The 27,494-nt window shown below is 35.3% G+C and overlaps 1 protein-coding gene across 3 annotated transcripts in view; it reads right to left on the bottom strand.

Annotated features, from left to right (window-relative positions):
* The window catches only part of GPHN (gephyrin), a 740,280-nt gene that overhangs the window by 161,229 nt on the left and 551,557 nt on the right, over positions 1 to 27,494 (bottom strand). For all 3 annotated transcript variants that reach the window (XM_007987015.3, XM_073011087.1, XM_073011088.1), the window contains one exon: positions 10,055 to 10,097. In XM_007987015.3, coding sequence (XP_007985206.1) covers positions 10,055 to 10,097 — 43 coding nt within the window. The remainder of the gene's footprint in view (positions 1 to 10,054; positions 10,098 to 27,494) is intronic.

Raw genomic sequence — 27,494 nt, 5'->3', positions numbered from 1 at the left:
TTGTCTAGGGTCCTTTCATGTCAACTTGCAGGACTCTCCTTAGCATTTCTTGTAAGCCAGGTCTAGTTGTGATGAACTCCCTTAGGTTTTGTTTGCCTGAGAAAGTCTTTATTTTTTCATTTTTGAAAGGACAGTTTTGCTGGGTGCAGTATTCCTCACTGGCAGATTTTGTTCCTTTAGCACTTTGAATATAACATACTGCTCCCTTCTGACTGGTAAAATTTATCCAATGACATTCTTATGGGAACTTCATTGTACATGATGAGTCACTTTTCTCTTGCTCCTTTCAGATTGTCTCTTTGCCATTGATTTTTGACAGTTTGATTATAACATGTCTTAGTATGGGTCTCTTTAGATTCACTTTAGTTATATCCTTTGAACTTCAAGTGTCTGGATGTACATTTCTTTCATCAAATTTGGGAAGTTTTTGACCATTATTTCTTCAAATAAGTTCTGTGTCCCTTTTCTCCTGGAACTCTCATAATGTATACACTGGTCCACATAATGGCATTCTATAAATCTCTTTGGCATTCTTTTTTTTTTTTTTTTGAGTTGGGGTCTCACTCTGTTGCCCATGATGGAGTGCAGTGGTGTGATCTTGGCTCACTGAAACTTCCACCTCCTAGGTTCAAGCAATTCTTTTGGCTCAGCCTCCTGAGTAGCTGGGATTACAGGTGTGCACCACCAGGCCTGGCTAATTTTTGTATTTTTAGTAGAGATAGGGTTTCACCATGTTGGCCAGGCTAGTCTCGAACCCCTGGACTCAAGTGATCCGCCCACCTTGGCCTCCCAAAGTGCTGGGATTACAGGTGTGAACCACCACTCCTGGCCTCTTTGGCTTTCTTTACTTTACTTTTCTGTTCTGTTTTTTTTCTCTTTGCTCCTCTAACAATAATTTCAAATGAGCTATCTTTCAATTTTGCTGCTTTTCTCTTCTGATTGCTCCAGTAATTGTTGAACCCCTCTAGTGAATTTTTCAATTCTGTTATTGTATCCTTTGGCTCCATAATCTCTCTTTGGTTCTTTTTTAATAGTTTCTAACTTTTTGTTGAAATCTTCATTTTGTACATTCATTGGTTTCCTGATTTTGTTTAGTTGTCCATTTGTGTTCTCTTTTAGATCAGTAACCTTTTTAAAGGTAATTATTTTGAATTATTTGCCAGGTAATCATAAATCTCTGTTTCTTTGAAGTTGGTTTCTAGATAATTACTTTGATCTTCTGATATTTTGCTGAGTTTTAGTCATTTGAGAAACAACCATGTCTCCCAGTCTTTACAGATGGGCCTTATATAGGGGACATTCTCACCAATCAACCTGGCTAGAAATTCTGAGGGGGCCTCTGAAACCTTTTTGAAAGCGGGGGAGTGTGACTTCTCTGGGTCTGTGTATGTAATTTCCCAATTAGAGAGGTTTGCAGGTTTCTCTGTCAGGAGCTTGCAATCTCTTGCTCTCAATGGTGTTTGTCTGCAGCATTGTAGGCTCTGTGGTGCTGCTGTAGCAAGCCATCACTGTTCCTTATTCTCAGTGGTGCGCAGACATCCAAAGTATGCCAGCTCTCTGTTACCACCCCAGTGAGGCAAGAGAGAAACCATTCCCTTGGTAGCCCTCCAAAAAGTGAGAACACCTAATGCATGTTCCACTCTTCTCTCCCTCCTGGGTGAAAAGTCAAGAATTGGGCACTTTCTCCAGATTGCACTGATTGGTGCTGGTACCTGTGTTGGCACTGTAGGCCCTGTGGTACTACAGCAAGCTGCCTCCACTCTCCCTGGCTTTCAGCAGCCCTCAGGCATTCAAACTGTGGTAGTTCCGTCAATGCAGTGAGACAGAAAGCAGTTCTTTGGGCAGCTTTCTGAAATCCTAGAATATTGCATGTATGTTTCACTCTTCCCCCACCGAAAGAAGCCATGAGTAGGGTGTTTTCTCTTTATTATGCTAAGCTATGCTGACTTGGAGGAGGGACTATCACAGGTAAAGTAAAACAGTTCTTACCCATTTCAATGTGGCTATTCTTGACTTTGTGCCAGCTTGGGGGTATTGCAACTACCTGTTTTCTGGAGTTTTCATGAAGCTATTATGACCATATATTGATGTTAAGTTGGTGTCTCTGTGAGGATATGAGGGTTGGGGCGTTCTATCTATTAACTTAATGTTTCTTAGCAATACCAGCTACAATGCTGACAATGAGGAAGGTAAAAAGCCTAACTCAAAGTAATGAATGATGCAACTTTTCATACAAAATAAAAAGGTGATAACCGAGAAAAATAAGAGAAATAGGACAAAATTTAAACTGAATGGCGAATACTACTTTGGGAATTTAGGTTTCACAAGTAAAAAAATTATATTTGAGAGCCAGGCATGATGGCTACTCAGGAGATTGAGGCAGGAGGATTGTTTGAGCCCAGGAGTTCAAATCTAGTCTGGGCAACATAGATCCAATCTCTAAAAAATTTTTTCTTTTTAAATTTTGAGAACCTAGTAAATAAACTACATGAGGATATAGTAAAGAAAATTGAATAAAGTTGGTTTACTTAGATTAGATAAAAAAGTCGAGATAATGCTTATAAACAGTACCTCAATAAATATTTATGGAAGTCAATTGCTAATTATCTTTAGTTATAAAAAGAAAGATAATCTAAATGATGGTAAGCAGCTCTTATCAGATCCTGTGAATGCCAATCAAGATGATAAGGGATTAGGTTGTAGCAAGAGATAAGAATTTTTTTTTCTAAAAATAGGAGGCACAAGAAATTAACATATAAAATCCTCTTTCCTGGGAATAATAAAAAAGATAAAAATTAATGTTTCTTAATAGTAAGATGCAAGAAAATTAACCAGAAGACCTGTCCATCTATGACAAATCAAGGGGTATAAGACTGAAAAGTCTGATTTATACTCCAGGCAAGAGGTAGTAATAAGTCCAGAACCTGGGTGGCAGTAGTGAGAATGAATGAAGGGATAGGGGCCAGAGTGAATATATGAGATAATTTGAAGAGAACGAGCAGTTAAAAAAATAAACAAACAAAAAACCCCCAGTATTTTCAATAAATTAACATTAGAGTTTTTGCTAATGTTCATTGTCTTCCTTCTCTGTTCCCATACGGGTTTCTTATTTAGCATATTCTGCTGCCTTTTGCTTGCTCTGTCTGCTCAAGGTCTTTCTCTCATTTATTTATGCAGTCATCCAATCAACTTTTATTGAGAGAGAGTCATGGTGATAGATTCTGGTAATAGTATCAGGGAACAAGATAGATGAGGTCTTGCAAGATGCTTAGGGTAGAGTAGAGGGGACAGTGGAGAAGACAGAAAAGCACTACACTGTAAATAGGCTTGAAATAAACTAGGGAAACTACAGTATACTAGAAAAGAACTTGGGAGGGGCACTTTGCTCAGATTTGGGAGGTGATAGAAGGCTTCCTGAAAGAACTGTAGGATAGGTAGGAGTTATCCAGGTTTCGGAAGAAATGAGAAATCAACATTTTGGGAAAGAGGGAACGTATCCGCAAATTGAAATGTCCATATGGCTGGTGCACTGCATTCCAGGTAAACCTAGAGATAAGCAGAAGCCATTGGTAAGCAATTTTAAGGAGCTGGGCCTTTATGCAAGAACAATAAGGAGCCATTAAAGGGTTAAAGTTATTAAAGGAGTATGATAGGTTTAGATTTGTATTTTAGAATGATAAAAATGCTAGTAGGATGAGGAACAAAAAACACTAAAGATTTCTGCTTTGGACAAATCAGTGGCTAGTGATGTTACTCCTTGAAATATGGAAGAAGAGTAGATTAAGATTATAAATTTAGTTTTAGTCATGTTGAGTATAAGATACTTGTGTAATATTCAAGAAAAGATCTACAACAGACAATTGGAAAAAAAATCTGCAGTTTAGGAAGAAGATAGGGATTAGAGTTACAGATTTGGTTTATTTGAAAGCCTTGTTAATAGATGGCTTTGCTCATGCATAATATAGAGTGTGAATGTGAATGGAAGATCTATGGGAGAAGTCTGAATAATACTGATATTTAATGACTGGGGACCAAAAAAACAAAAACAAAAACAAAAAACACCATGAAAGCTACCAAAGAAGCTGGAGAAAATGCAAACAGATAGTTTAAAAGCAACACTAGAGGACAGAAGTGCCAAGAAAGATAATTACTTCATTAAGGAGGGAGTGATTTATAAAGGTACCCAAGCTTTACCTGCCTTCCTTTTAGGCTTTCCCTTCCTCTTATACCCTAATCGTAGTCCTAAATGCACCCATTTGCTTAAAACTCTGCTCTCAGAGGTGGCAGTCAAATTATCTGATAAATTTACTTAAGACTAGTGTATTTTAAAGCTTAATTTGTTACTCCAACCTGTTAATGTATCTTCATTAAAAGAGTAGATATTTTAAGACAATGTCTTTACTCTAAAGAATATATAATGATAAGGCTGGGTGCAGTGGCTCATGTCTGTAATTCCAGCACTTTGGGAGGCTGAGGCAGGTGGATCACCTGAGGTCAGGAGTTCAAGACCAGGCTGGCCAACATGGCAAAACCAAGTCTTTACTAAGAATACAAAATTAGCCAGGTGTGGTGGCGCATGCCTGTAATCCCAGCTACTTGGGAGGCTGAGGTAGGAGAATCACTTGAATCCGGGAAGTGGAGGTTGCAGTGAGCCAAGATCGTGTTATTGCACCCCAGCGTGGGCAACAAGAGCAAAACTCCGTCTCAAAAACAAAGAATAATGATAATACCAGAAGCACCAATAGTATACTAATAATAGTAATACTAGTAGTACTAGTAGTAACCATAACAATAGCAGCTACAAAGCTGTAGTACACAAAACAGCATGGTATTTATATAAAGCCAGACATATAGATCAATGAAACATAATAGGGAAGCAACTAACTTTTGACAAAGGCATCAGGAACATGCACCAGAGAAAAGGTATCTTCCTCAGTAAACGGTGCTGGGAAAACTGGATAGCCATACGCAGAAAAATGAAACTAGATGCCTATCTTTTATTATATACAAAAATCACCTGAAAATGGATTAAAGACTTAAACATAAGAACAAAAACTATAAAACTGCTAGAAGAAAACACAGAAGAAACACACTTTGGGACATTGGTATAGGCAAATATTTTTTGGCTAAGACTTCAAAAGTACAGACAACAAAAGAAAGACAGACAAATGAGACTATATCAAACTAAAAAGCTTCCACATAGCAAAAGAAACAATCAACAGAGTAGAGTTAACCTGCAACATGGGAGAAAATACTTGCAAACTGTTCATCTGACAAGGGACTAATATCCACAACATACAAGGAATTCAAACAACTCAACAGAAAAAACCCAAATAATTCCATTAAAAAGTAATCAAATTAGCTGAATAGACATCTCTCAAAAGAGGACATACCTATGGCCAATAGGTATATGAAAAAATGCCCAACATCACTAATCATGAGAGAAATGCAAATCAAAACTATAATGAAATATAATCCGGCTCCAGTTAGAATGGCTACTATAAAAAACAAAAAACAAAAAGTAATGAATGCTGGTAAGGATGTGGAGAATAGGGAACTCTTACACACTGTTGGTGGGAATGTAAATTAGTAAGACATTATAAAAAACACTATGGACTCCCTCAAAAAAGTACAAATAGAACTACCAATATAACTCAGCAATTCTACAATTGGGTATATATCCAAAGGAAAGGAAAACAGCATATCAAAGAGATGCCTGTACCCCCATGTTTACTGAAGCACTGTCCACCATAGCCAAGATATAGAATTAAACTGTGTCCATAAATAAATAAGTGGATAAAGAAAATGTGGAATATATGCACAATGGACTACTATTTAAAATAGTAGAAATTCTGTCATTTGCAGCAACACAGATGGAACTGGAAGGCATGTTAAGTGAACGTAAGATAGGCACAGAATGACAGATATTATAACTTTTCATTAAACTGTGGGAGCTAAAAAAGTTGACCTCATTGAGGCAGTGAGTGGAGTGATATTATCAGAGGCTGGGAAGGATGGGGTGGGGGATAAAGAGAAGTTGGCTAAAAGGTACAAACATACAGTTATATAGAATGAATAAGTTCTAATGTTTTATAGTACAGTAGGGTGACTATAGTTAACATCAATGTATTGTATATTTCAAAATAACTAGAATATAGGATTTGAAATGTTCCCAACATGAAGAAATGATAAATGCTCAAGAGGTGATGGATATCCCAAATACCCTGAATTGATCATTACAAATTCTATGCATGTATCAAGATATCATATGTACTCCATAAATAGGTACAAATATATATCAATAAAAATTCTAAATTCCATTAAAATAGACTTAAAAAATCTATAAAAGTTAATCCCAGGAAAATGTACCACTTGTCCTATACACAGGCTGAACAAAGTACATTAAGAAAACAATTAAGGCTGGGCACAGTGGCTCACGCCTGTAATCTTAGCACTTTGGGAGGCTGAGGCAGGCTGATCACGAGGTCAGGAGTTCAAGACCAGTCTGGGCAACATAGTGAAACCCTGTCTCTATTAAAAATACAAAAATTAGCTGGGTATGGTGGCGCACGCCTGTAGTCCCAGCTACTTGGCAGGCTGAGGCAGAAGAATCACTTGAACCTGGGAAGTGGAGGTTGCAGTGAACTGAGATCATGCCTCTGCATTCCAGCCTGGGTGACAGAGCAAGACTCTGTCTCGGGGTGGGGGAGAAAGAAAGCAATTAAAACACTGTACTGAAGTGCTGAAATATAAGTTCACATATGGCATTCCTCACTGTAACATTTTTTAAGTTTACTTGATTTCTTGCATAAAACCAGTTATTCATAAAAATAACAAAATTTTGCTTTATTAAAAATAAAGTGGTTGACAGAAGGAAATGAATTACAGGTGGAAAGATGACATAAGACAATAACTACTATCATATCATCTTTATAGTATATGTGGTAATAAAATGATTTTGGCACTGATAATCAGATATTTGTTTATAAGTACCCATGGATATACCAGATATCAATTTCTATTCTTATCTATTGCTTATTTTGCATAATATTGAATTGAGTTTTGAAGGCCTTATTGAAATTAAGTAGGTAACACAGCATGTTGGTTAAAAATGTGGGCTATAAAATCAAGGTCTGAAATACTGGCTTCAACTCATATACCATTTACTTACACAAGCAACTTATTTAACTCTGGAATCTTTAATTTCCTTATCTATTTAATGTAGAAATTATTAGAATTTTACTCACAGGATTTGTTGTTGTATGTGAGGATTAAGTAGGATGAAACATGTAGAAAAGTATTTGATACACAGTAACATTCAATAAAAAGTAACGTTGTTATTATCATCATTATCAAGAAAATAATGGTAATTGGTAGTATCAGTAGTAATAGTAACAATAATATCAGCTAACATTTACTGAATGATTATGTACCTAGCATAAATATACTAATTAATCCTTGTAACAATCTATAAGGTAGATCATCTTATTACCACATTTTAAAATTTATTTATTTTATTCTTTACAATTTCTGCCCTTTGTGAATAAGTTATTACCACATTTTACAGATCAGGAAAGTGAGGCATAGAGATACTGAGCACTTGTTCAAGTTCACACAGCTAGTAAGTAGAGAAATCAAGATTTTAACATAGGGAGTTTGACTCTAGAAAGGAAAAATGACACTTCAACAAAGACTTAGTCTTAGAGTCAGAGTCACAGAAAGGAAAGTCAGGATATTTATAAGATTTTGAAGTTTGGTCCAAAGTAGATCTTTTAATATAGGCGCTTCATTAAGAATGGATAAAGATCATGATACAATCATTTAGGATTGATGGATATAGCAAGGCAAGGGGTTGTAAGAGCTTGTTCACATTTGGTGCCCACGAAAGAGGTTCAGTTTCTAAGGACTTGGTTAAGTCATATAATGGCATGGCAATTTCAGAAAAGTTGGGAACTCATTGTCTGCAATAGCCAGTGAGACCCAGGTATCTTCTTAATTAGGGCCAAGATTTGGTTTTCAGGGATGTAAAAGAGGCATTAGGTTTACTACATTTTATTTTGCCTTGGCCAAGGAATTTCTTATGGAAGTACTTTTGCAATCTGATTTTATTTGGGATATTTCTTCAAACCAATACAAAACTCTAGCTCATTAATTGTTTGCAATTTTGTTTCCTTTTTATTCTCAGGCTCCTTTTAAATAAACAATTTTGTTCATATCAAAAATTCCTTAGGGTGCTTACTATAATTCTTCCATAGCAAGACTCTCACTAACAAAACAGAAAGAGAACAAGGAAGGTTCTCATAGGTTGATCAATGACCCAGGGCAAAGTTTATCTAAAGGACACCGGTCTTACAAGAAACCTGAAACTTGGTTTTCAGGGCCAGCTTGCAAAATACGTACTGAGGCCTATGTCTATGTTTTTCCTTATGAACTTACCCCTTACAGAGATATAACAGAAAATGACAAGGATAGACAGAGATAAATAGTAGTGTTATTGGTAATAAGACAGATTTTCACCAAGGATAAATGCATTTCCAAATTTAGATTATCAAAGGTGTCCTAAAAAGGATTCCTTCCTCCTAGGAGACAAAATACAGTTGGCAACTGGAGAGCTCAAAGAAAATAAATCAAAGTTCAATCTAATGTGAGACTCACCTCACTGTAACAACTGGAAACACTCTCCACGTCCTAAATTGGAGGTTCAAAGGGACTCAGAGGAATTTATTTCTTTGAGGTGTGAGCCACTGTGCCTGGCCAATATAATGGTCTTGGGTGAGCAATAATTGTGCTTGCCCAAGGGTTTGGAGCTAAGATAACAGATTTACAAAACAAAAATGGAAAAATTTACACAAAAAAACCCCAAGAATTTTTACCTTTGTGAAGGTCTCTATTTTTTTTATTGTGAAATAAAGATCAGTCACATGAGCACTCTGTGCCCATGTGACCCAACCCCAATAAAAACCCTGAACATTAAGGCTCAGTGAGCTTCCTTGCTTGGCAATGCTTGATGCATTCTGTCATACATTGTTGCTGGGAGAAATAAGCAATGTCCATATGGCTTCACTGGGAGAGGGCAACTGGAAGCTTGCACCTGGTTTCTTCTGGACTCTGCCCTATGCATCTTTTTGCCTTTGCTGATGTTAATCTGTATCCTTTCAGTGTAATAAACCATAACCAGGAGTATAACACAAAAATAATGCTGATATCCTGCTAGAAATAGAAATCATTCAATTTGCTGAAACTCCCAGTGAGTATCAGTAGACCTATTTCAGTATGACTCCCCTGTACTTCTCTTGATAAAGATCAGGAAGAAGATAGGGTGATGTAATTAAGCTATTAAGTTATAAAGAACAATAATAAAACAATTAGAATTTATACAGCACTTTTTTCTTAGGATCCTAAATCTTTTAAGACACAATTTTCAATGACATCATTTCAAGGATACAGATAAGGAAAAAACCTATTATAGTTCCTTTCTTTAAGATAGAAAAATGAATGATATACAAAGTTAAATGACTTCTGAGTTAATGCTATTAGTGATCAAACCAATAAATAAAATAGAGGATAGAGGATTCTTTACTCTTGGTTTAGGGTTCTATGTTCTAAAACATACTGCCTGTGAAGTTATGATATGTTAGGAATTCATATTCACAAAATGAATGATTATGATATACCCTTTTGGGAGCCACATATTCTTTTTTTAGAATTAGCTTCTCTTCAGGAATGTACATTATTATTATTATTTTCAGTTAGTTTGTTTTCAAATAACTTTTGGCAGTGAAACAATTAAAGAGATTCAGCGTCACAGAGGAGCTCATTACTACCCTCCTAGGAGTGTATCAAAGTTCTGGTGTCAGCTTGCAAAAACAATTAGATTAAGGGAAATATTTATTAATATATTGATACTGGCAATATTTTTAGAAGGTAAAATCCCTAATATTCATATTAGTCACATAAATGTTCCCCATTGCTTTCTTCTTTTTTTCACCAAAATATCATTTTTAGCTTTATAAGCTCTAGTTCAGCAGCCCACCAGAAATGGTAAAATACTTACTGGCTCTGAGAATGTTCTCCTTGCTGCTGCACCTGGACTGGACCTGTAGAAAGAGCATAAACTCAGTAATTTAGGGCTTATAGCATGAATAGGCAGATATACATATTTAAAGGGCAAGCTCCTGAGGTCTAGGAGCAAAGGCTTTACATATTAGTATTTCAGATGTCATAACATGTTAGTAAAAATTTTATACTTGTTTCATCTTTTTTATTTATCTTTTCCTTATTTTAAAGAAAGAACTGACTTCTAGAAAAAAATTTGGGGTACAATATTGCAAATTACACAGAGATAAACCAAAGGTGATTTTTTATTCATTTGTATTTAAAAATCAGTATATGGAAATTTGTTACTGTATATTTAGTTGTAAATATTGGCCCTTAATATTAAGGCATTTAGTATATCTCTTGACTAGAATAATAATAAAAACTCAAGTAATAAAGTTGTAACTAAGTATTCCATTACAGTAATTTTTTAGTATGTATATATATTAATGGGAAGAAAATAGAGAAATCCTTACATAACATTTACATTTGTTTCTGATAACCTTTGTTAATTATTGATTATCATAATTTATCATAGTTGTAATATTATGAAATATGCTTCTGTTGAAAATCAATGAAATTGAACAAAATTTATTTACCAGTTCTTAGGTGATATATAATTTATCAATCAGAAACCCTTATGCTTTTACTCCAATGTTTAGGTCAATGTGAAACATTCTTTTCTTTTCTTTTCTTTTCTTTTTTTGAGACGGAGTTTCACTCTTTTTGCCCAGGTTGGAGTGCAATGGTGCGATCTCAGCTCACCGCAATCTCCACCTCCCGGGTTCAAGTGATTCTCCTGCCTCAGCCTCTCGAGTAGCTGGGATTACAGGCATGCGCCACCATGTCTGGCTAATTTTGTTTTTGTATTTTTAGTAGAGATGGGGTTTCTCCATGTTGGTCAGGCTGGTCTTGAACTCCCGACCTCAGGTGATCCACCTGCCTCGGCCTCACAAAGTGCTGGGATTACAGGTGTGAACCACTGCACCCGGCCTTAAACATTCTTCTAAATGTGACAAAACTGTTATATTCAAGGAGCATGGTACATGTCATTAACATGTTGTTAATTTAACGGAAACTGTATTTAAGCTCCACACCTCTGCTTCCCATTCCACAGCAGCTTGCCCCAGATGGATATATACACAACAAATTAATTTCTATAGTTGAACACAATCTACTATCATAATGAAACAACTTATGAAAGGAATGTTGCAACTTAGGGTGGGTTATGGTTGTCCTTCCCTGAAAAAAACAAGTGTTAATGTTAAAAAAAATAAAAATAAAAAATAAAAAAGTCACAAACATACATACAAGAAAAAAAATACACACACACACACACACACACACACACAGACACACCAAAAAAAAAAAAAAAAAAAAAAAAAGGAAAAAATATTCCAAATGTTAGTTGTTCTCTTTTGGCCCAGATTGTTCAACTAGTTTTAAACATACTAGAAGGAAAAAGCTAATCTGAAGATAATATTCTTATATTCTTCTACTCAGAGGTCTTATTTAAGAACAATTCTGGACCAAATGGGAAAGAAATCAATGACTGCTTAAAGAAAATAACACAGGGAAGAAGATGCAAGAATGAGGAAAAGAAAAGTGAGAGAGAGGTCTGAGGGTGTAAATATAGACAATGGAAAATAAAGTATGGAATTACAGAAGGGGACAATATGTAAATGCAGAATGTTCTGCTATTACTCATTAAAAATTCATACCAAGAGGGTAAGAATGACAAATGAACTTGCTGCAAAATAAATAAGCAAGTTGCTATACTATGGAATGAACGTAAGTGTAACTATACCACTACAGCCTTAAAGAAGAAAAGAAACACACACTAACAGACAATAGACAAGCTTAATAAAGAGAGAAACTACATTTTAAAATGTGATTCAAAGAACACAAGAGAAAGCTAGAAGAGTGAGAGAAAAATCTGGTAGAGAGAAGGAAAAGAAAGGGGGAAATGTTAAAAGACAAAAACAGAGTTCAAAGAAGTCAAATGGAAGTCAAGAAAGTCTTCAACAAGATGTAGAAACAGAAGGAGCCCAAACCCATAGCGCAAAGCAATGTTTGCGAATGGAAAGTGGCTCCTTTGATCAGTAATAGTTACTCTTAAGTCGTAGCCTCTATTCCTCCAGAGTTCATCTTTAAGCCCTTCCAATCTAGAGTGGAGCTAGTGTATGGATAGAAACAAGAGATTTACAATGAACAGAGCAGTTCAGATGAGTAGTTCAAATTGTCTCATAAAATGTTCAACAGATTTATATAATGCCTCTTATATACATTTTCTAATGTATATAATGGAAATGGTGGTGAAGAACTAGTTGGTTTTACCAAAAAAAACCCAAACCAAACCAAAACAACAACAAAATACCCTCTCCCATTCCCTAGGTAACTTAAAAAATTAATAACAAAAATCATTCATAACATGAATTGAATAAAGAAACCCAAGCGTTGCTTTGTGGCACCTCAGTTTAGAACTATATATTTCAAACAGCTTTGGTGGAGAAATCTGGATGACGAAAACAGTTCAATTCCCTGACTGAGCGTTTATCAAGGTTCATAAATTGCCAATAGCAGTATAATAAATACTTTCCCATTTATATTACATTGGCTATTTGAACCAGATTTGGGGAGAATCACTTTCATATCAATGATAATAAGAATTTCTTTAGGGATCTTGAGTATGTGTGTGTGTATAAATCAATCAGTCAATCAATCTATACACCACTGAAGAAAACAAAAATTTAAAAATGTTGTTTATTATTTATGCATGTAGCAAATAACTTTTTCTCTTGTACCATGAAACTAGTCCTCTTTATAATATGTACTTAATTTTATACAATTTCAAAATGAAAATTTTACTTAACTCACAATTTAATGGCATACACTTGAAACGATAAACTTGAGAAACAACTATGGTTCTTATACATATGGACTATAAAGAAGGTAACACAGATCTGTCTCAAGTTTTATGGCTTCTTGTTTTTTTCTTCTGTTACCCTGGCTTTACTCAATGGGAAAAAAAGGAAAGCCTGGAAAGCAAAATAAAACAGATTTTGGCCTAACATTAAATTTGTCAGGGATTAGAAATAAAAGGTAAGGCATCTGATTACCTTCTACTTTATTCTATTGGATCATGTTATTTTACTTCAGTTAACATCTGACCTTACAGTATTGACAATTCCCCTTTCAACTGGAATCAAAACTAAAATAACATGTAGAAACAGCATATTATATTAAAATCAATGGAGAAAATAAAAAACATGAGGGACTGAATGAAAACATACGGTATTCATTTACTAATCAAGATTGTTTGAGACATCAAATAACTCATTTCAACATGTGTTTACATGTGTAATATAATTTTTGCTGAAGATCACATCATTCATTAGGAAATCTTAAAATATGAAACAGAAAAACAGAAGGGAGAGCACATAATAAATGTTAGGAACAAAAGTGAAAATGCCTTAAAAAAAGCTGAGGAAATTTTAACAAACAACAAGAATCTTTAGATACAGTTAGAGAAATCACTTACCTTATGCTTAGGTCATAACAAGAATAGCACAGTGTTTAAAGTCAGCTCTTCATTATGGGAGGTACAATTGAAAGCCATAGGTTATAATAACATGAATTGCTACACAGAAATGAAGACTTTTTCAGCCCAACATGAAAAGCTAACTCTTATGGGAGAACATTTCAACTTACGTTAAATGCAACATGAAGAACAATTGAGGGTGTAAACATCAAAACACACCCAAACACGTGAATCTCACACCAAAAAGAGAGAGATGGCCCAATCTCTCAGGACACAGAAGATTTAATCTGTGACCATAATTCGTGACATATAAGGGAAGGCACATTGCTTTAACAGTGAGAGATGCATGCATAATGTATAACCATCCATTTACCTCCCCACCCTCCACCCAACTTGTACACACACAAGCCCACTAAGATACAGGGGAAAGAATGTAGTGCCAAGCTGTTATGAAGAAAGCAGGACACACGAAAGCATAGCAGTGGTCATGTGATTTGAGAGGTGTTCTTCCCTTAAACCATCCCATCACCATGCTTATTTTAAAGAAGCCAGGAAAAGATTCCCTTACAATGCTGCAGTAGCTACGAGCCCCCAGCTTGAAGCTAGTGTGTGGAATTTTGATCACCGTTCCCTGCGATGTCAGGGGCTCTCCAGTGGAAGCCAGATGTACTGTAACACCAGTTAGTAGGGGTACAAATGTGTGAATAACAAACATCCTTTCCCTTCTGCATTTCACAGAAGTGAGGGAGGAGAGAAACAAAGAAAATAAAACCTGTGTTAAGAATAGGTTCATAACAATATATGAATGTATAAGTATTAAAATGGAAATTACATTTGATTGCAGGTTAACACAAATCAGGTTTCCAAAAATTGCCTATTTTGCTGCTCACCAGGCTAATTTGTATTCCTTTTTCTTGTAAATGGTATACAGTATGGCTCATATTGAAAAATTCTGAGCACTTGGTCAGATGGGGTCAAAGTGAAGAACAAAATAAGTCATCTTCTTTGATGGACATTAGGAAAACTATCTTTCCATTTTAAACATAACTTTACTGGCCACTAACCACATTTTAAATTAGAAATTAAGTTTCTGTTTAGCTGCTTACTTACATAATCTGAGAAGTCCTCTGTTTTGGAAAGACACAATTTAAACTTTAATCTTTTTACATTGTTAAAAAAGCAAACAACAAAAAAGCTATTTAGAAACTGTTTCCTAAGTACTCTTCTCTATTATCAATACAAGGTATTTAACAAGGGCTATTCCTGTCAATAATAGGGTTATTTCAGCTCTTCAGAAAAAAATTCAGTTTTGCTTTCATATTATTATCCATTTTATTCTTTTTGTGTGAGATGAACTTTGATTCATGTGTACATCCCAATTTAGTTACCAGATGTCTAAACTGTTCAATGATCACGTACTCATTTTCTCTCCCTCCTTTTATTCTTAGCAGGCCAGAGTATCTTGACTTTCCCTCTAATGTGGCTTTGGTATTTTAGGCTCTGGGCCCTCCCATAATCTCAGTTTTCTCACATGAAAAATAAAGATTGTGGCTCAAAGGAGATAATGCATTTATCAGTGATTTTAAGCTATAAAAATGAAAATAAATGTCAGTAGTTGTTATGATCAGTGGTGCCACTGACAGCTATAAAATAAATCTGTGATTACACACCCTCCTCATTATAATGTAGGCAAGCTCTTGTTTCTAACCCAAAGAGAGGGAGAAAATTCTATGTACAGTTACATGTTTCTCAGTAGGGATAGGCCAGAACATTTTGGAAATGTCATAGCCATATGTCCATATGCACGGTAGGCATGCAAGTCATATAATCTACGGCACGGAGCAAAGTCTCAACCAGCTCCTCTAGAAACTACCTTGTATTCTTGAGCTTTTAGATCTGAGACAAGCTGTTGCCTTTCTCTGGAATACACTGTTGCTTATTTTCTGATGCAGATACTACTTGTCCTTTAAGATTCAGCTTAGATTACCCCAGCCATTAAGAAAAAATTCCAAAGTTCCTCAATCAGAAATAATTTCTTCTTTCTCTAAACTCTTTTAGCAGTGTTGAGATATAATTTACCTACCATAAAACTCATTCATATTAAGTATAAAAGTATTAAAAGTTTGGTGATTTTTAATAAAGTTATATGGCTGTGCAACCAACACTACAATCTAGGTTGAGATTTGCCTAGATTCTCAAGGCATCTTATTTGAACTTCTAATATAGGACTTATAGAAGTTTATAATATAGAATATGAGTTAATAGTTACTCATATTCCAATTACTGATATGAGTCCCCAAGTAGACCGTAGGTTCTTAGAGGAAAAGGATCATGACTTTATCCTCTTTCTATTTCCCACTACATTAAATACACTGCTTTGTACAGAGGAAACATTTGCTAAATCTGAATGCTTATTTTGTAGTAATTATTTTTCTTTTCAATCTTAGCAGACTAAAATTTATTTTTAATAGTATAAGTATGATCATAGCCATTCCTGTATCTGTTTTATCAGCTTACAAAGAATTTTTACTTATTTGGGCCTGATAGTATTGACAGATAATATGAGAAGTATGTGGATTATAGTTAAGAGATATTTAGGTATCCTACAGAATGATCTCAAGAATTTTGAAATTAATATTATTTAAGGCTAATAACATAGTGACATTTGAAGTCCAGTAAAAGTTTTCTATACCAAGGGTTTCAGGTTAGGTTAAGAAGATTCCTTATTTCCTAAGAGAGCAGGATGTTTTATATCTTACATGGTCTGGTCACTATAATGACAGACATTATAGAAATTTTTGATGCATCATGGCTTATTTTGACTCTAGTTTTTCTACCTTATTAAATTTATTTAAGCGTAATGAGTCTCTGAAAGAATGAACTTCTTTGAGGATTATCTACTCATAAAATTAAGAGGAGAGAGAAAAAGGGACCCATTTACTCAGATTACTTGCCTCTTTAGCCTACCCTGAAACAGAAGCAAAAGTTTGATTTAAATAACATTAAGCCAATAACTCTACAATCTTAGACTCTTACATTCTATTTCTTTCTCTTCTTACTTCTTAAACACAAGTGGATAATTGTTCTAGAAAAGTTTTCTTCCATGGTTCCATTCATGCATCACTTTATTGGAATAAATTAGGATGAAAGTATTTGGCTCACTTGAGTTTAATAATAGCTCTTATGTGTTTAATTAGATTTATGACATCACAGCACATATTCAACTGAAGAACTCAAAGAGTTCTGGCTTATTTATGGCACGAAAGGCAGCATGATAAAGAGGATGTCCTTTGGAGTCCCATGGTATGATTTCCAGTACTGGATTTTCCTCTTCCTAGCTGTGCAACCTTGGATGTGATATTTAACATTTAGAGCTTTAATTTCCTTATCCATAATACGGGGAAAACTAAGTAGGATAGTGTAAGTGAAAGTGAAAACTACTGTAAGTAAAAATAAAATAGAAATTGAAGCTGTTATTATTATCTTTATGAATATTTTAAGTCACATATATTTTATATAGGTAGAATCTGAGGCACGATAAGAAAAAAGAATTTGCTACAAATCATGCTAGGAATCAGTGACAAATAATAGACGAATTGCCAACTTCCAGACTAAAGCTACAGAAAAAGTCTGAGTAAAGGTGTGAGATTAGCTCTGCTAGGATTAATCTAATTCTCTGTTGTATGATTTTAGTACAGTTGTCTCCTCTTTATGGGTCTTGGTTTTCTTATCTGCAAAATATGGATGTTTCTAGGGGTTTTAACTCAGGTCAATGGGTCCCTTGAGAGAATCTTGTGGGTAAAAGGTCCATTCACTGGGACAGAGAAATGAAATTACAATCTTTATATTTAAAAATCTAATTAATATTTATCTTCTTTCATTATGAGCACAAGCAACAAATCACAGTAATATTAAGAGAACCTCTTACTTCAATGGTTGTAAATATCTTTTTATGTTTATCAGGATTTCAAATTATAGTAGTTATTAGACCTGCTCCTAGTTTGTTATTTAATACATTTAAAAATAGGCATTTATTATTATATCACAGTTTGTTTTAAGAGTTACTTTGATCATGATTTGAATTCGTTTTCTAATGCTATATATTTTATTTTATACACTTAAAAACATTTTTATAAAAAAAGTATCTGTAGCCTTTGACCAACTACCACATGGGTCCATGGCAGAAAAAAGGTTAAAAGCCTCTGAGCCAGATAATTTCCAAGCCTCCTTTTATCTGCAGAATATTATAGCTATAAGAAACCTTTCCCACCTCTATTTTGCTGTCTTTTATCAAATCGTATATAAAAGGTGTCCATTTTTTTAGAAAATTATATAAAATTGGTCACCGAATTAAACAAATACCCATTTAATAGACCAAAACAAGAAACAAAAAAGGAACATTGTTGCTTTAAAAAGTTATTAAATCCTCAGGGTTAAAAAAAATTCTGCTTCAGCTGCGCCTTTCCCATTAGTTCAGATGAACTAATCATTTAACAGTAATCACATTTAAAAACCTCTAATCAAAGGTAAACTTCCATACACGCACACATACACACATAAAAACAGACACACGTGTGTATGTATCCATAACCATTTATTCTTTGAATTTTCAGTCATTTATTGCTCACTGATAGAGAGTAGCAATGTTATTTTTTATTTTTATTTTTTTCCCTGAGATGGAGTCTTGCTCCGTCACCCAGGCTCCAGTGGAGTGGCATGATCTTGGCTCACTGCACCTCCGCTTCCTGGGTTCAAGCAACTCTCCTACCTCAGCCTCCCAAGTAGCTGGGACCACAGGTGTGCACCACCACACCTGGCTAATTTTTGTATTTTTAGTAGAGATGGGGTGTCACCATGTTAGCTAGGCTGGTATTGAACTCCTGACCTCATGATCTGCCTGCCTCGGCCTCCCAAAGTGCTGGGATTACAGGCTTGAGTCATAGGGTCCGGCCTGCTATTTTTTAAAATCTACATACAACATAAGAGTATGCCGGCAAACAGACAATACTTATAAGCAAAACAATTTTATAAATCTTTTCCAGGGGACCATTCTTAAATGTTTTCCCACTGTTATATAAATTTTCATTGTTAAATTCCACTGAGCTTTCCTAAGTTCTAGGTTAATGTGAAAAATACTTCCTTTTCAGTATTGACCCATTCTTAAGTTGGAAGTGTGTCAGGTTATATAGCTGGAGATGTTAATTATAATTACCACTGAAAAATCAAAGCTTGTTTATGCTTCTTTATAGGTAACTTGGTGAGTTCCTTACTTGTTCTTAAAGAAAATATTAAAATATGTAGAACACACTTTCTATTCTTTAGAACTGGTTATCACCATGACTCAAAAAAATATGAATTTAATCATCAATGTTAAATGTTCTTAATGTATATCCTATATAAAGCTTTAATTCCAAGTTGAACCATGCTCAGTGACCTCTGGAAACTTTGCAAATCCCAGGCTGGTCTCCTCTTGGTACCAACAATAATTTTGGTTTGGTGCTTGTTCTGAAAATTTCAATGTTGATCATAAATATGAAGAAAAATTACTACCCAAATTATATAATGTATTACAAAGCTAAATGAAGTATTTTTGGCTAAGAGGAATTTCAGATTATTCATTATTTCCCAATCTTAAGATGGATAACTGATTATTTTACAGAGTAATTACTTTTCATTCTAAAGGTTAGAAGGCCAGAATTATTGCTGGTTTTAGGTCATACAGCAAAGTAGTAATAGAACTTGGTTCTCTTGACTTCCAAACTTAAATATCTGTACACTCTCAATCACTCTACCTTTCTAAGCTAACAATCACAATCATTGCATTCCTAATCACACCTTGCATTTTCATTGCCTCTTTGCTCTTGACTATTTCTCTTAGCGATGAGAACCACTGAGAATAGGGATTTGAATGTAGGAGTGACGGAGAATGGTATAACAAAAGGAACTTTGGGGAATAGCATTCTGGAAACAAACTGTCTAGATTTGAATTTTGGCTCTATCATTATTAGCTGTATAACACTGTATAAGTCATAACCTCACATATAAAATGAAGATAATAATAACATCTATCTCATAGAATATTTGCAAAGAAAATAAGAATACATGTAAAGTCCTTGCTTAGAGATACATGTAAAGTGCTTGCATAGAGAGTGTTTAGCTCAGAGTTAACGGTATATATTGTTAGCTATTACTATATTGTTCTTCCTACTATCATCCTTTTGTTTGGATGATATACTAGACCTGTAATAAGAAATGTTGATTTTTTCTTTGTTTTGCACTTGTGTGATTTTGACAGTTCTCAAAAGTAAGATCAAGTAAGATTAATTTAGGTGAGTATGTGAACAGGAAGTTTTCAGAAAATATTAATTATAAAAACTAGAGGCCAAGGAATAGATACAGTCAATAATATAAAAACTTGAATTATTGAGCATTTGTAATTATTATGCACTTTTTGGCATTTCTGGAAGAAAGTCACATTTGTTTTCATTAAGCATGAAGTTTGAAATGCTGAGTTTTTAATTAGATTTAATATTCTTAGTTTTCATTCTTAAATGCCGTGTCCGATCACCTATTTGTTCATTAAAAAAAACTCTAATGTTTTACTCATTTCAGTGTGGCTGTATTGTTTTCCTTTCTAAATCATATTTTAGCATTGATTGAAAAAGTTGTGACTTTATTTTTCTAAATGCTTAACTAGCATGCATAAGGCACATGAAAGATGTACAAATATACGTCTATACTGCATTAGTAAAGTGGCAACAGCTTAGAAAGTGTGTAGAAAACTTTCTTCAAGAAATAGATAAGAACTAGGCATTCTGATGCCTAGTATTACAGCTATGTATGGCATACATTATATTGCTAATCAAGCCTCTCATGATCTAACCAAGTAATAGTTAACAAATACAGTTTAATAATATATAACTCATTTTCAGGATAAGCAATATAGGTAGGATTATTTCAGATGTATGTAAAGTTTTTTCTTAACATAAGCCCTACACCTGCAGGTCCAGAGACATGCACTAATTAGATCGGCTAAAGCTAGAGACTTGTGTATGTAACGAATCCTCTTTTCCGCAGACAAAACATAGGAAGTTAGGCTAGCTAAATAACCTTGACTAAATTATTTCAAGTATTAGTTTACACATCTACAAAAATCAAGATAATACTATTCATTTATTGAACAAATATGTGGAAAAAAGAAATGAACAACAACAACAATAATAAAGAATATGTGTTGAGCTAAGCTCAGTTGCCCAGAGCCAATGCCAGGCTCTTATCTAGGTGCTGGAGGTAAAACATGAACAAAATTGACAAAGACTTTGCTATCTTGGAATTTACATTCTAATAGTAGTAGACAGATGATAAGCACCTAAACTAATAAGGACATAAATAAGATAGTTTCAGAAAGCAGTTAGTGCTATAAAGAAAATAAAATACAGTAAAGGAATAAAAGAATAAGTAGTGATAAAGTATAGCTATTTTATCTTATTTTATTTTATTTATTTATTTTATTTATTTATTTATTTTTTTGAGACGGAGTCTCGCTCTGTCACCCAGGCTGGAGTGCAGTGGCCGGATCTCAGCTCACTGCAAGCTCCGCCTCCCGGGTTCTCGCCATTCTCCTGCCTCAGCCTCCTGAGTAGCTGGGACTACAGGCGCCCGCCACCACGACCGGCTAGTTTTTTGTATTTTTTAGTAGAGACGGGGTTTCACCGGGTTAGCCAGGATGGTTTCGATCTCCTGACCTCGTGATCCGCCCGTCTCGGCCTCCCAAAGTGCTGGGATTACAGGCTTGAGCCACCGCGCCCGGCCAAGTATAGCTATTTTAGACAGAGTAAGCAAGGAAGACTTCTCCAAGTAAGTATCATTTTAGTTAAGATTTGAGACAGCCAGATGAAGATCATGGGGAAGAACTTTCCAGGCTGAGGAAACAGCTAGAGGTGTGCAAAAGCTCAAATGTTTTGTTGAGTTTCTACCTCATAGGATTATTGTGAGACTAAAATAAGCTAATGCATGTAGAGCATTTGTTACTATACCCAACATTGTATAAAGGACAAATATATGTTATTCTGATAATAATGAAAGTGACAATAATAATGGCTATAATGACTATGATACAGACTGAAATTACTCTCCTCAATCCCTCCTAGCCTGGAACTATTTGTAACCTCTTCCATATCAAAGAAGACTGTTGTAATTGGTCAGAAGGGCCAAAGATCAGTAATAAAAAGACACACAGGTGTTCAGACTTAGGGTTCCAGCAAAGTGGGATACAAAAGTACCTTTTGGGAAAAAATCTGCTATTTCATAAAGTCAATGAAGGCATCTCTTAAAAGACAGAATACAATTTTTGTTCTTTATTGACGTTTTACCATAAATAAATTTATGCATTAAAGCTATGATATCATAATGTTATTGATCCACGATAGCTACTACACTTGTTAGTATTCTCTTGACAGTTAGATTTGTATCTGTAAGTGTTGAGGCATTCTCAAAATTTATGGAAAGATGCATCACATGGAATATAATAACCATCAAACTAGAGAAAACTTAAAGATTTTTTTTTAGCAATCATTAACCTCCATGTCCAAAGTACATGAAGTTGCATTTGGGACAGAACAATGTTATTAATAATGCCAGGAGGTGCTTTGGTTCAGTGTTAGTGATTTTTGTTTCATTTGCATTCCAGTTTGGTTCCTTTTGATTTCCTATATATTTCTAGTATAGATGTACACAGCGGTTTAGTTAGGATTAGCCAGAGTAGTTCTGAGACATCTTGCCTGTTTCTGATCAGTTTATTTTATTGTAATCTGAGCACAACAAACAGAAGTGATCAAATATATATTATATAATCTGTGTATTTATATACACTACACACACATACACACTTATTTAGTGGGTCTGTGTATTCTATCTTCGTAGCATGTACTGAAAATCATTAAAGTTATACTACAAATCAGTAGGTTACTTAAAAATAAACATAAGCAGAAAGAGAGAAATAGGAGTACAAAGGATCTTGGGAAATACAGCATCATTCAAATGCCAGGCCAACATATGTCACATATGTGGAAAGAATGCAATCCTAATTTTCCTTTTTTTTTTTTTTTTTTTGAGACAGGGTTTCACTCTATTGTCCAGGCTACAGTGCAGTGGTGCCATCATAGCTCACTGCAGCCTCAACCTCCTGGACTCAAGTGATCCTCCCACCTCAGCCTCCCAAGTAGCTTGGTACCACAGGCGTGTGACATCACCCCCAGATAATTTTTTTTTTTTTTGTAGAGGAGGGGTCTCCCTATGTCGTCCAGGCTGGTCTCAAACTCTTGGGCTCAAGTGATCCTCCTGCCTTGGCCCACCAAAGTGTTGTGATTACAGGCATAAGCCACTGTGCCAGGCCCTTAATATTCTATCTGTTTTGTTCTTATATGAGAATTCCATGCAAAGGAAATTTGAACTTTGTCACAGTTGTTCAGTTTCCTAAAAATATATCAAAAGATCTGAATAAATCATAGCAAAACATTAAAATTTGCTAAATCTAAATGGTTACCAGATGGGTGTTTGTTATATTATCTGTTGTTTACTATATACAATATTTGAAACATTTCATTAAATAATGGGAACTATAAAAAAAAAAAACAACTAATTTTCCAAAGGACATTTACATTAGGCTTTCAACACCCCAAAACACTTTAGCCTGGATTTCTCAAATTTAGAATTTGACATCATCTAAATACCCGTTTGCACACTTTATCCTAAGAACAAACAATGCCAATGTTTTCAACCCATATATATTTTTCATTATTTTTTTTCCTTCATAAGTATTTACTGAACTGAGAATGCTATTAAATTCTAACCACTGTCCTAGACAGTTTCACCACTGACCAATTTGCTTCCTTCTTGGGGTTGCTTCAGGTGGCTTTGTTGTGCCTTGCATTGCTCAGTTATCACATGGGCAATATAATTGTATCAAACTCTGCAGAAATTCATCCATCAGAGCTTTCCAACTCTTACATTCCACATGTTTTAAAAAATTCCTACTTGGAAAAATTTTTTAAACTTTTCCATGTAGGAAATTTTTAAATGGTAATTCTTTGTTTTACATATGTTTCTTTATTCTTTTTCTTTCTTTCTTTCTTTTTTGAGAGAGTCTTGCTCTGTCGCCCAGGCTGGAGTGCAGTGGCGCCTTCTCGGCTCACTGCAAGCTCCACCTCCCGGGTTCACGCCATTCTTCTGCCTCAGCCTCCCGCGTAGCTGGGACTACAGGGGTCCGTCACCATGCCCGGCTAATATTTTGTATTTTTTTTGTAGAGACGGGGGTTTCACCGTCTCAGCCAGGATGGTCTCGATCTCCTGACCTCGTGATCTGCCCGCCTCGGCCTCCCAAAGTGCTGGGATTACAGTAGTGAGCCAGCGCGCCCGGCCTATTCTTAACTTGCTCTATATTATCTGTAGAACTCCCTACTTTCTCTTCTCTTTTCTTCAATTCACCATCCTTATTATTTCTTTCTGATAAAAGTTAATAGCAGTTAACATGGGAGGAGCTCAAGGGTAATTTTAATTTTATCTTTGCTTATCTATATTCTTTACTGAATGTATGAAAAACAATACAAAAGTTATCTAAAGGAAAAACATGGCTGGGTGTGGTGGCTCACGTCTATAATCCCAGCACTTCGGGAGGCCGAGGCAGGCAAGTCACCTGAGGTCAGGAGTTCAAGACCAGGCTGGCCAACATGGTGAAATCCCATCTCTACTAAAAATACAAAAATCAGCGAGGCGCAGTTGTGTGCGCCTATAATCTCAGCTACTTGGGAGGCTGAGGCAGGAGAATTGCTTGAACCTGGGAGGTGGAGGTTGCAGTGAGCTGAGATCACACCACTGCACTCCAACCTGGGCATCTAAAAAAACAAAAACAAAAACGAAACAAACAAAAACCCCCAGAAACTCTTATTGAAAATGTCATTTGATTAAAAGATTGTAGAATTCAAACCTTTTAGTATAATATAGACCATTTTACTATTTGTTCAAACCAGTTTTATTCAATTGTTTATAGATTTATTTTGAGCCATCAATGCATTGTTCCTCAGTCCTTCCCCTGCATACACATCTACAAGAAGACATTTGGGATCAGTTTACGGTCTATCATAGAACAGCTGTGAAGCTAACTAGATTCACAAGTCTGTAATCCTAGACCCATTCATGTTATGTTTTAACTCAAGCTGAAAAAGGCATATTCTATTTATAAATAGTCTTTTGACAGGGTCATTATATGATGCACAGAATTTTTACAGTTAGAAATATTGTATCTAATTTATTTATGTTAGTTTCACCCAGGTTACCTCTCCTATATTCCTGTGAGCTACTTGCCTAGAATTTAGGCTCAGTGTACCAGAACATAAAAGCAGCTATGCCACGCCCATTTTGTTCCTTTGAAGCACACTGAAACACAGTAATTAATAACAATTATTAAGGTTCATACTCTTTCTCAGTGGCTGAAATGGGTTATTATTCATTGAAAAAGGAAAGGAAAAGAAATAGCTACAAATGAAAAGACAGGTGATTTCTAACAAAAAAGACAAACACACAAGGAAAGAGAAAAGAAGCACAAGAAAAAATAAAGTGTAGGAAACTGCAGTGAGAAAATGCGTTAATGTAAATGAGGTAATAAGTAATGGGACAGGGATTCTTAGATTATTCTTCTCTTCGCATTTTTTTCTCTTCACATTTTTTACTTCAACCTTCAAAACATAAAGCAGACTGTAAAAACACAAACATAACCCCTGATCTGGAATTGTCTTTTAAGTTAATAGGCAGTAATCAAAAGGCATAGCTTATAAAATTTAAAAAGGGCTGGGTGCAGTAGCTAACACCTGTAATCCAAGCACTTTGGGAGGCTGAGGTGAGAGGATTGCTTACGCCCAAAAACCCTGTCTCTACTAAAAACACAAAAATTAGCTGGGCATAGGGGCATGCACTTGTAGTCCCAGCTACCCGGGAAGCTGAGGTGGGAGGATCGTTTGAGCCCAGAAGGCGGAGGTTGCAGTGAGTCAAGACTGCGCCACTGTACTCCAGGCTGGGTGACAGAAAGAAACCCTGTCTGAAATAAATAAATAAATAAATAAATAAAGATGTGTAAGAGAAAAGGCAGGTATTTTGACCCACATCATGACTAACCTTTTTTTTTTTTTTTTTTTGAGACGGTGTCTCACTCTGTTGCCCAGGCTGGAGTGCAGTGGAGTGATTCTGGTTCACTGCAACCTCTGACTCCCGCGTTCAAGCAATTCTCTTGCCTCAGCCTCCTGAGTAGACTAATTTTTTTGTGTGTATTTTTAGTAGAGGTGGGGTTTCACCATGTTGGTCAGGCTGGTCTTGAACTCCTGACCTCGTGATCTACCCACCTCGGCCTCCCAAAATGCTGGTATTACAGGCATAAGCCACCATGCCTGGTCGAATAATCTTAAGAGCAGTTGCAAATATTTCCTCCTTGCAGGTGGGATGTTTAAAAGGAAGCCAAAGTGATTTCAGACACAGCTTTTAAAGCAAATGACATAGTATGACTCCCTCTAGCACATACATAGTATGACTGCCTTTACTACCTCACCTCTGTTCTATAAACTGCTGCTTATGCTCTGCAGCTACTTAAAATGGGAAAGTTAGAACAAGTGACCTATCCTTTAAATGCTGAAGTAAAAAAGGAATGAAAAACGATGTCTAGTTTCCTTCCTCCCTTTTTTATTTTCTCCATCCCTCGCTTCTCTCTCTTCCATCACCCCTCCCTCTTTTTCATTCATCATTAATTTGCAGCTAACAGGACATATGACTATAAAGCAAAGTCCAGGTAGGTAACTCTGGCTGGGGAACATTTCAGATCAGAAATAGAGATCAGTTATGTCTGAAAGTTAGATAACTGCAAGTGAAAGCAGTGCATGACATAGGTTGACTGAAAGAGTGGTACTTAACATGCACAAAAGCACTTTAGAAATGCTACTGCCACTGACCTGTAATAGTAAGAATGGCTAATGACAGAGACCTTTGCCATATGGTAGCAGTTGAAGTTGAATGAATAACATTTTGATTTTCCCTTTGAACTCTTGAACTGTGCTGCATGGCTCTAAAACTAATACATTGGTGAAGTTATAGATAAACTTGGTATGTGGAAAGGGAAATGAACTAAAGGATGTCATTTAGATGATCCAGAGCTGCTGGTCACGCAACATTTTTTGTTTATTTATATTTCATCAGCCCACCTATCAAAGGTTGGAGGAACTGACAGTTGTCTGGTTCAATTACTGTATTTACGTTAATAAATTAAGCAAAATTTAATAACTCATAGCCCAGAAACATGATTTAGAAAAATAAATGCCAAATTTTGGGACCATTTATTTACTTCCTATATTTTCAAGGTGAAACGGTAATGTAAAAGGAAAAAAAGATTTATTTTCACTTGGAAAAATAACATCTGGTTTATTTTCTACCAAGTAAAAATTGTATACATTAAAGTAAGATGAATGCTTAATGGAATTAATGAAGGATGCTGATTGTTTAAACATCAAACCAGTGTTCCTAATAAACTTAAAATACTGGAGGCAATTATAAAGTTTATTAAAAACAGTTTGGAATTGTCATGGATACGAGGGAGTTAAGTCATTTTTGATATATTTTATGCTGGATGATTAGGCTGTGAAATTGTATAGTAAGACAATTAAAATCAGTCTTAATTTGACCCAAAATATTTCAGACTCTGAGCCAAATGTTTGAGACAGCACACACATGAACACTGACTCAACATTTCCTCATATAATCTCTTTCAGGTCTCACTGGCAACCTTTTTTCTCTTTCCTACTCTTCCACCCAAGTGCATTCT

The sequence above is a fragment of the Chlorocebus sabaeus genome, chromosome 24 (assembly GCF_047675955.1).
Source record: "Chlorocebus sabaeus isolate Y175 chromosome 24, mChlSab1.0.hap1, whole genome shotgun sequence".
Taxonomy (NCBI): domain Eukaryota; kingdom Metazoa; phylum Chordata; class Mammalia; order Primates; family Cercopithecidae; genus Chlorocebus; species Chlorocebus sabaeus.
The sequence above is the reverse complement of the archived record's forward strand: the minus strand, read 5'-3'. Positions and strand labels throughout refer to the sequence as shown.